Consider the following 11,405-nt stretch of genomic DNA (forward strand, 5'->3'; position numbering starts at 1 on the left):
TAAATTGAGTTTTAATGTAAACATTTCTTCAAGGTGAGGGTGGTACAACCTTTTGTTTTCATAAGTTCTCCAAATAAGTTTGTCTTTTATCATGCTGAATTAATATTTACCCAGTCACTGAATGCCAATTACACTTTGTTATTGTATTTTTACAGGTGATATAATTTACAACAAAACAGACAGTGCTGGATGTGCTTTTTATGCAATTTGTAGTAAATCTTGTCAACCTGAGAGATTCCAGGGTGACTGCCCCACAACAACTCTACCTCCTAGAAGTACTTCAACTGCACCCGCAGAAAGCACATCAAGTTCTACCTTCATTCCACCCAGCACTTCTCCTCCAATAGAGGGCTGTTCCAATTTTGAACCACCAAGAATGGTAATAAAATGAACTAATTTATTCTTTTGAGCAATTCAATGCAAGCTGGCAAATTGCATAGGAAAATTGGTTCTTACCTGCTAATTTTTGTTCCTGGAATACCACAGATTAGTCTAGACTCCTGGGCTTTGCCTCCCTGCCAGCAGATGGAGTCAGAGAAAGGTTTGACTGCCACTGCCACATAACCTAGGGTGCCACTTGCAGCCCCACAGTATTGACCTCTACCCAAGCCAAGATAGCACTTGCATCAACACTAAGATCCTTGAATCAAAACTCCCACAATGAGTAGGAGGAAGGTGAAGTTGCAAACAAAATGGAGGCAATGTCCCAGAAAGCAAAGTAAAACAGCAGTGAATCCATCAACAAATGTGCATTATATACAAGACTATCAGTATGAACGGTGGACTCTCCTCCCCAATGGGTGGGTCTCTGGACTGATTTGTGGTATTCCAGGAATGAAAATTAGTAGGTAAGAACCAATTTTTCTTTCCTGTTCATACCCCAGATAAGTCCAGACTCCTGGGATGTACCTAAGCTTCCTTAAACAGGGTGGGACCTTGAGAGTCCCACTCGTAGAACACTCTCACCAATGCACATGGAATCCAGAGCCCACACTTCTAAATGATAATGTCTGGCAAAAGTGTGTAATGACTTCCAAGCTGCCCTGCAATTTTCCTGCAAAGACACCTATTGGGATTCAGCCTGAGTTCACCTGAGAATGAGTCAAGTGAGTCCTAAATCCCTCAGGTACAGGAGACCCTTACGAATATAAGCCGAGCCAATAGCCTCTTTTGACCAGTGCACAGTCGTAGCCTTTGATATCTTACACTCCTTCTTTGGACCACTTCACAGCACAAATTGATCCATTCCCCAGAAATCATTAGTAACTTTCAGATACCTCAATAATGCCCGCCTTACTTCCAAGACTCAAAGCTATTTCGCGTGAAGCATGGACAAATCCAGAAAAGCTGAGAATTTCACAGTTTAACTAAGATGGAATGCCGAAACAGCCTTTGGCAGAAAGGAAGGCACCATGTGTAACAATACCCCAGACTCTGAAATCTGCAGAAAAGGATCTTGGCACGACAAAGCCTGATGCTCTGAGATTCCTCCTGGCTGAACAAATAGCCAACCAGAAAAACTACCTTCAGAGTTGTCCTTAATGGTAGCCCTCTTCAGTGGTTCAAATGGAGCCTCACACATTCCTCTAAGCACCATATTAAGGTTCCAAGAGGGACAGATCTTTCTCATCAGAGGATGCAAATTCTTCCCTCGCTGAAGAAAACTCATCACATCCGGATGCATGGCAGAGGATATCCCTGCACCTTACCCTGAAGACAGCCCAAGGCTGCTACCTGAACTCTCAGAGAGTTAAAGGTCAGACCCTTTACCAAACCCTCCTGCAGAAAAGCCAAAATATGCAATACTGTATCCTGAATAGGCTTCACTCTGTCAATGGTACACCAGGACTTGAAGACCCTCCAAATTCTCACATATACTAAGTATGTGGAAGGTTGCCTGGCTTGCAGTAAGATGGTAATAACTTCTTTGAAATAACCCCTTCATCTTAGATGTCTTCTCTCAAAAGTCAGGCTGTGAGACAGCAGTCAGCTGTCTGATCCGAAAATATAGGGCCCTGATGGAAAAGATTTGACAGATGGCCGAACCTCAGCAGTCTGTCAATGCGCATGTTGATAAGATCTGCAAACCATGGTTGACATGGTAACACTGGATCACATTGCCTGAATGTTTCTGTAGCCACTGTAGGACTTGCGCACCAGTGGCCATGGAGGAAAGACATAAAGAGGCCATGGTAGAACCAGATCATTGATTCCTTTTCTCCAGCGACTGTAAAAATGATATGCTTTGGTGTTTTGTCTAATTGCCATCAAATCCATTTGGGGATAACCCCATTTGTTGTGAATGAGACGCATTGTCACCTCTGACAGCTCCCACTCTGACAGCTCCCACTCTCCAGGGTCTCCAAGAAAATCCACCTGAAAATTGTCCACCCTGGCAATGTGAGATGCTGCTAGCCTCTCCAAATGCTGCTCCACCCAGAGAATCAACTTCTGGGTCTCCTGAATCACCACCCAACTCTTGGTTCCTCCCTGCCAGTTGATATAGGCCGCCATCATTACATTGTCTGATAGAACCCGCACAGGTCGGTCACACAACCATGGCAGAAAGGCAAGCAATGCAAAACATACCACTCTCATCTCCAACCGATTGATAGACCATGATGCCTCCTTCTCTGACCACTGGCTCTGCGCCAACTGATCCTGACACACTGGCCCCCAACCAGAAAGGCTGGCATTGGTTGTGACTGTCACCCAATCCGGAACGTCCAATTCCACACCACGCTCCATTCTTGTATGTTTATGCCTCTGTCATTTCCAAGAATTAATGTACTCTTATCAGTGCTGAAAAGTATTTTGTGAAAAATCACATGTAACATGTTTTTGAAAATAGATTTTAATGGAGCAGAAGTGTAGATATAAGTTGGCTTTGTGGGAGTGGTGCTGTCTTTATTCTTGGTTGCACCATTTACAACAACCATCATGGCATGCTTTGGTAACAGGTTTTTATTGCAGTAGATTTCTATGACTTGCCTTAAAGAGTAAAATGCCAAGACCTAATGCACTGAGGCTGGAAATAATAATTAGCATCACTGGAAATATGTGATTATTTGGTTTGCTGTGTTTCTTCCGTCTTTTATTTATAATTTGTCAGTCAGAGTGAGATGCTTTGAACGCTCAATCTTATCAAGCTATTTAAAACTGTTCTGAAATGAATTAGTCACAATCTTATCTTGATCATTCTTCAAAAAAAGACACATTAAGGGCCAGATTTTATAACATGCGCGTGGGTGTAGATTTGATTGTGCAACCCGGCGCGAACAAATCTACGCCCGATTTTATAACATGCGCGTGCTGCCGCGCGCATGTTATAAAATCCAAGGTTGGCACGCGCAGGGGGTGCACAATTGTGCAACCTGCACGCGCCGAGCAACCTGCCTCTGTTCCCTCCGCCCCCCCGCACCTTCCCCTCCCTTCCCCTATCTAACCCGCCCCCCAGCCCTAACTGAAAACCCCCCTCACCTTTGTTGGAGAAGTTACGCCTGGCTCCAGGCAGGCATAACTAGCGCGCGCCGGCTCTCCATCCTCCGGCCCGGTGGCTGTTCCAGAGGCCTCGGTCCCGCCCCTGGAACACCCCCGGGCTGGCACCTCCCCATGGCCCCGCCCCTGGAACGCCCATTTTTTCAAGCCCCGGGACTTACGCGCGTTCCGGGGCTTGCGCGCGCCTCCGAGCCTATGCAAGATAGGCTCGGCGTACGCAGGGGGAGGCAGGGGTTTGTTTTCCAGGGTTGCGTCCATATCTTAAGCGTGCAACCCTTTGAAAATCTACCCCTAAGTCTTAATTAAGTTTACCTTAACTGGCTTGCATGTTTATGCGCTGTTACATTTTATATTTTGTGTTTCTGCTACCTGTCTTGAGCTATTTTGGAAAGGTGGGATACAAATAAACTTTTATATGACTTTATTGATTGAATTAATCAAGCACAAGATACTGATATCCATGTCCTTTTGATTGCAGGTAAATGAAACCTGGGAACTTACCAAATGTGCCACTGCAACTTGCTTGGGAAACAACAAAACTATTATCAATTCTGTGGAATGTGCAAGTGTGGAAAATATTACTTGTGAAAGTGGGTTAGAACCCAAAAAGGTTTATGATGATAAAGGTTGCTGCTACCGTTATGAATGTGAATGTGAGTATTGCAGAAAAGAACTTTATTGTAACTTTATAAACTGCACCCTAAAATTCCAACCTATTGGTATTTTCTGTTTTTAATGATAGTCCGATTAACTCATTGTGTGAAACTTTGAATTTTTAATCTTATTTTAATGATAAAAACTTACAATAATAATGTGCATCACGGTATCTACTTTAGGTATACTCTATGTTGGCTTTAGATATTTAGGGCCTGATTTGTGAAGTCTTATTCCCATTCTATCTATGAGGAAAGATCTTCATGAATCATGCTTATAGAGGGAGGGGCACTAAAATGATGGCATTAAGCCTTCATTTATTGGTTGGTTAGTTTGTGAATATTTGACCGTTTATGGAGCCTAAAATTACACAATTTACATGTTCCCTAAAATAAAAAGATATACTTTCACACTACATACAGAAAACTATTAGAAATGTAAGTTATCAGGATTAGGAATCATTCTATTCCTTCCCTCAGATAGGTGTTGATGATAATTATATTTACATATATGGTTTCACATTTTTTTATTATGTTCTAAGGGTCCTATTTTCAAAGACATTACACATTATCACTGCTTTGCCAACTGAAGATATCTTTGTTTTTTGACCTGGCAGTTGCCTCCTGCTTCTTTGGGTCTTCAGATCAATCAGAACCAGGGCTGCAATCCTGGCATCTTGAGCTTTCATGTGTTATTCCCCCGGGATTATTCTTCTATTTTATAACCCTCCCAAACATAGTCTGCCCATTACAGTGATATCCTTGGCCACCTGGTAAAACCCTTGTGTGATCATCACAAAATCCCTCCCTGCTGGGAGACTGTGAGTGCTGCCTCTGCAGCATCACCAGCCACAGCCGACCTGGGAGCACTCGAGGATCAAACTGAGGACCTGGTACATAGCAGTCGGTGGCTGACCCAGTATCATCTTTAAGTGTACAATAACTTTTGAATTGAAAAGGTCAAGCTAAGCATGCAATAGTGATCTCGCATATATGGCACAGAAAGGGAAACAAGATTTGCATGCACTGCCTCCATTGTGTGCAAATCTATCTAATGCATATTCATTGTGAATATCCTGAAAACCTGGCCTATTTGTGGCTCTCGAGGACTGGAGTTTGCCATTACTGATCTAGACTTCCCTTGTCCTGCCTAATATCTACCTATGAGCTATTACATCTTTTCATGCTTTAAAACAATGGCACTATTTGATTGTATCCCTATGTTAATTCTCCTAGAACCTCTTCTCCATTTCATCTTGCCATATTTAATGCTTTACTCTCCACGAGCTCATATCCCTTTAATTTTTAAGCCAGCCACTATTGTTCTGTTCTTCAGAAACCCTCACTGTCTCAGACTATTGCCTGATCTCTCTCATCTTTTCTTTCAAAGGTCCTGAAGCAGGCAATCCATTGCTAATTCCTTGAGCACTTCTCCTAGGCTTCTGCCCTTGACTCTGTGTCAGAAACTCAATAAAAAAAAAAAATCCTTTAACAATAACTGATCATACATTCTGACCAGACAACCTCCCTTGGTCTGAATTTGAAACTGTTACAGAAGACACTATTTTAGATTCCATCTCTACTATGAATTCTTCCACCTGTTCTTTGAACCCATGCTCTACAATCATATACTTCACTTTCAATCTGATACTTTACTTTCAATGCATATCCAGCGTAGCTCTTTGCTTCAATGGCAGAGGTGAATGAAGAAAAGTGGATTTATATTCAGACAACAACCAACAAGGATTGAATTGATTTATATTCAGACAACAACTAACAAGGACTGAATTGCACAGGCTGGGTAAACAAATAAGCGTGGGAGTAGCTTGCTTATTGCGGCGGTTACTACCACTAACCAATTAAGCTAGATACTTCACTTAGATGCAGTTCCAGCACTGCTCTCTACATTAATGGCGGGGGGTGGAAGGGAAATAGAACTATAAAGTTACTAAGGGCCAAGAGTAACAGATAAGTATCAGAAAAAAAAGTATGAAAGCTTGCTGAACAGACTGGATGGGCCAGTTGGTCTTCTTCTGCCCTCATTTCTATGTTTCTATATTAAAAACAATTAAACTTGATACAATTGAATTTATAACAAAATTAGGACTAGATTCATCAAACTATCACATGCAATAGGAAGAGGGGCATGTTTTATGGTAATAGTTTATTTATCGCAAAGTGTACTGTCTTAGCATTTCATATAGGTATTATCGCAGAGTGCGATAACTTTTCATACTTTGCGGTAAGTGCCACAATTTTTGTAATTCCTATCTACAATCACTGGGGGGGAAAGACAGAGAGAGAGAGAGAGAGACTAGCTATAAGGCCCTCACCTTCAGTGACTCCTATTTGGCCCTTTGTTTTACAGATTATTTAAATTTTTTATTTTATGTTCGTATTTTATGTTAGTAACAATTTGACGTATATCATTTTATATTGTGAAATATTATGAGTGTTTTTTGTAATCCACCCTGAATATAAGAAGGGCGGAACAGAAATATTTTAAAACAAATAAATATTCTTCCTCCTCTGGAGAAATTCTTCTGATCCATTTATTTGTCATCCAATATTTATGTATTTGTTATTTATATTCCACTTTTCATGACTGGTACGCCACTTCAAAGCAGATTACATTCAGGTACTGTAGGTATTTCCCCTATCCCCAGAGGGCTTAAAATCTAAACTGTACCTGAGGCAATGGAGCAGCAGTGAGATTTGAATGCTGGTTTCCCAGGGTCATAGCTCACTGCTCTAACCATTAGGCTACTCCTTGTCTTCTTGTTTTGGTGGATCTTTTTCTGCTTGTGATATGGTTGACAAATAAGACCATGAGAACCTAACATAGGCCATGCTGGGTCAGACCAAGGTCCATCAAGTCTCTGGCCAGTTGGATAACATGGGTTGGTAGATCAAAAAAGTAGATTTATTTCTTGTTGCCTTCTCTTAGTGTACAGTGATAGCTTTCCTAAGTCTGGGTAAGAATTGTTTATGGACTCTTCCTCCAAATGTCTTTGAAACCCTGCTATGCTAGATGCCTTGACCACATCCAACACATTCCACAGCTTGACTGTGTACTGAGTGAAAAAAATACTTTCTACCATTTGTTTTAAATCTGCTGGTTGTTAGTTTCATGGCATGTTCCCTTGTTTTAATATTATTTGAAAGAATAAATAATCATTCCCTGTTTACCTGTCCCCCCCAATAATTTTATGAACTTCTATCATATCTCCTCTGTCATCTCTTTTTTTCCAAGCTGGGAACCCTAACCCTAACCCCTAACCTGGATTCATTCCATCCCCTTTATCATTTGTGTTGTCCCTCTCTTTACTTTTTAAGATGGGGTAATCAGAACGGCATGCAATACACAATACATGGATTGATTCAGAGGCAACACATTAATCTTCTATTTATTCTCCATCCCTTTTTGGATCACGCCTAACATTTCTATTCACATTTTTCTGCTGCCACACACTAAGCTGAGGATTTCAAAGTATTTTCTGCAAGGACTCTGAAGTCATTTTTCTGGGTGGTGATTTCTAATATGAAACCCAGAATTGTGTGCCTGTAAATGGGATTATTTTTCACATTACAATGTCCATATTAAATTTCATCTTCCATTCAGATGCCCAGTCTCCTAGTCTAGCAAGATCCTTCTGCAACTTCTCACAATCTACTTCTTTTTTTTTTTTTTTTTTTATTAACTATGAATAACTGTCACCTGCCCATTTGATCACCTCACTTGTTGCTCCTTTTTACAGATCAGTAATAATATGTTAAACAGCACAGGGCCCAATACAGATCCACCAATGTGTGTGTGTGTATATATATATATACCAGATCAAGAAGTGATAAGTCCAGATATTACCAGCATGACATGGAAAGTAAGGTGTGTGGTCCAGTCTTAACAGGTCTTCCCAGGAATCAGTAAACAAACAAAGACGGAGTTGCTTTGGAAAGGTCATTTAATAAAAGTCTCTGAGAAAATGTATCATTTATCATTGAAAAGGGAATAGTATCCCAACATCTTTATTACCTTCAAATAATCAAATTGCTTTGTAAAGTATGACTTCCCTTTGCTAACACCATGTCGACTATTCCCATTAAGCCATTTCTATCTATATGGCCAGTAAATTGGTTTTAAGGATAGCTTCTACCATTTTGCCCTGCAGTGACATCAGGTTTACCAGTCCCTCATTTCCCAGATTAACCTGGAGTTCTTTTTAAAAACTTGGTATGCCATTGGCCATCTTCATTTTACATTCTCTTCACCATATCATGTGTTTTTCTCTCTTTTTTTTTTTTTTTGTCTTTCAGTCATTATTGCCTGCTGCATGAAATCCAGACAGCTTATGCTTAACCCTTCAAAAACAGAACTATTGCTGGATATTTTCCTTCTGATCTCACTGACTCCTCCTCCTCGACTTCATTACCTTGGGATCCACCCCCTCTTCATTTTACTCCTCTGATAAAAAATTAGGGGCTGTCAATATTCCTTTCCTTCAGTGCATTTGTCTTATACTTTTTATTCGGATTTCAACTGGCTAATATCAGAAAGAGAACTCATTTTCTCGTCTTTCATTCCTAAAATTAGAACTCACTTCTCTAACTTGCTTTTCCTAAATTGTCATAATGGCTTAATTTTATTGTATTGTTTTTGACTCTGTTACATCACTATTTGCTGTAAGGTGCCTTAGATAAGGATGCCATATAAATGCTTAAAACAAGTAAAATGAACACTTCTTTGTTCTTTAATTTCATTTAGCTTGCACAGGACCAGATGGAAAATCCAGAATGGTGAGTACTGCATGTTTAATAATGTTCAAAGTGTTACATGCCTAAAAATTAGCATATAACAGGTGAATTTTCAAGGTGTCTAAATGTAATATATTATCGTAGCAATTTTCAAAAGGCATTTACCCTCAGAAATTGGAAAGAACCTACTGACAATTCAATGGCATATATTGTAGCAATTTTCAAAAGCCCACCGACACAGGTAAAGAGCATTTACAAGCGTGAAACCCAGTTTTAAGCATGTAAATGTTTTGAAAATCAGGCCCTATGTGCATAAATAGGCTTTATATTCATAACTGCTATTTATAAACATTGCTAAGATCTTGTGGAATTGGGTGAACTGAGGAGAGTTCAGGCTGAAGAACCAGGAGGTACTTGATGACTTGGAGGAGCATTAGGCAAACTGGTGGAGAAATTGGAAAATTGCTCATTTCAATTACGTACGCATGTTTTAAAGTATATCAACTTACATGCGTAAAACAGGTTTTACACTAGCAAGTCTTGCTTTCTTTTTGTGCATAAATATATGCATGCATATATTTAAAATTGGTAGGAAAAGTATGCACGTTCAATGCATTGAAATATTCGCTTTTGATGCATTGCATGAATTTGCATGTAAGCATGCATATGCATGTATATTGCAGGGTGAATTTATGCATATTTTATAATATGTGCGTACCTCATACACCCAGGTTATTAAATAGTATCATATATATCTCCACCTGGCTATACATGCACTTATATGCAGCGGGGCTTAGCTGCTTGACAGTTATTTTCATAGATTTTTAGCACTTCCCTAACAGGGATAAAAGCGCTGTAGCAGTGATTCAGTCCATCTGTCTATTTATCTAGACCCACAACCACTCTTGGGTCTGTAGATTCAAATTTGGGAGAAAGGTTCACCATAGTCTTGGCACCTACCCTACTGAAAATAATCTGATAAGGAAGAGGCCCTCTTTAATAGGATCAGGGTTGGAAAGTGCTACAAAATTCATGCATATACAAGAGTTGTCCTCACAGATCTAAAGTAGGATTATCTAATGCACATTTTTAACATATCAACTTGCCTGTTTAATGTGTGATGTGTCTTGCTCCTATGTTTCCTTTCTTGTTCATGCTATGTTTCACACTATTGGAAGAAAGGATGTGCATCTGATATTATGACCACATCCTGGTTTTAAAATTTTATTTACTTATAGTATTGTATTGCCTTTTCTTCATATAATCTCATAACGCTTTTACAACAATCCATTTAAAACAATAAAACATTTCATTTTTTAGGGCTACTGTTTATGCTGTATTCAGTGCTAAATTTAGGAAAATAAAGTCCTCCTCTAATAGTATGTCCCCTCCTCCCCCAATAAAGACTTTTGAATTATTTCATCCAATTTCATTCAAATATGCACCAAAGAAACTGGGCCCAGTGACCTTTGACGCATACTTCTCATATACCCTTGATGTTCCCAAAGTAAAATCCCTTAATTTCCTATAGGAAAACAGGCCAGCTCAGTGCAATTCGGCTGAAATCTCAGGACACATTGTGATGTCATTCAGCATTATTTAAAGCTCCCCAGCCATTGGTTCACACCAGCTGATTGTACTCCTTGCTTAGTTGGTTATTTAAAAAACATTCTTTAATATTTTTATGCTGTACTTGATTACCAGAAATTCTGAGAATCTGAATGTTATAATAACCACATGCAAATTTCTGTAACTAGAAGGAAAGTAGGAATCAGGAATGTTCACACAACTCCTGGTTTGCACAGCCTTTTTACTTGCACATTTTTTGTCACTGGCATTGTTCTGATTGAAACGTTAGAGGGGACAAAAGATTGCAACTGGTCGCAATGTTTGAAGTCCCACCGATTTGCAGGCATTTTGCACTATGTTTCCCTCCTTCTCTAGCAAGCCTGAAAATTTGGTTCGCCATCTCTAGTGGTTTTATGAAAAGGTGATAAGAGTGCATCAAGGCAACTCGTATGGCTTCTTTTAATCAGATGTTTTCTGCAGTGTACAGGAATGTCCTGTAGTCCTCAAGCTCTAAGTAGCTTTGAAAGCGCTGCATCCACAGTACAGATTCAAGCTAGTGTCTTATGTAAAGCTTTAGTATCCCAGTGCCAGGGAAGCAAACTGACTCCTGAAAATGCAAAGCTCAAATTGTTATAACAGGGCTTCCATTGGGAAAGTACCAATTCTTGCCATCCCTTTCTGAAAGCCTTCAGTGATCCTGTTTGAAAGGGCTCAGTGAATCTCAGTTGGAACTTTGCCTGGATTCCCCCTTCCCATGAAGAAAGTTCTGTTTCATTTATTTTGTGTCCCATCTTACAGCCTGGAGAAACCTGGCAGAGGCAATTGCCAAGAATGTAGTTGTGATATGAGCTCCATCACGGTGAGTGTAATCCTGTCAAGTGCAACGACCAACAGCCAGAGACTGCGATAAGGAAGGCTCTTTGAGCTTGTCAA

General features: G+C 40.1%; 1 protein-coding gene across 1 annotated transcript in view; it reads left to right on the forward strand.

Moving 5' to 3' along the window:
• The window catches only part of LOC115079484 (mucin-2-like), a 98,651-nt gene extending 87,296 nt beyond the window's left edge, over positions 1–11,355 (forward strand). The window contains 4 exon segments of the mRNA XM_029583108.1: positions 156–379; positions 3,977–4,151; positions 8,914–8,945; positions 11,271–11,355. Coding sequence (XP_029438968.1) covers positions 156–379; positions 3,977–4,151; positions 8,914–8,945; positions 11,271–11,309 — 470 coding nt within the window. The 3' untranslated portion in view covers positions 11,310–11,355.
• The last annotated feature ends 50 nt before the right edge of the window (positions 11,356–11,405 follow it).

The sequence above is a fragment of the Rhinatrema bivittatum genome, chromosome 17 (assembly GCF_901001135.1).
Source record: "Rhinatrema bivittatum chromosome 17, aRhiBiv1.1, whole genome shotgun sequence".
Taxonomy (NCBI): Eukaryota; Metazoa; Chordata; class Amphibia; order Gymnophiona; family Rhinatrematidae; genus Rhinatrema; species Rhinatrema bivittatum.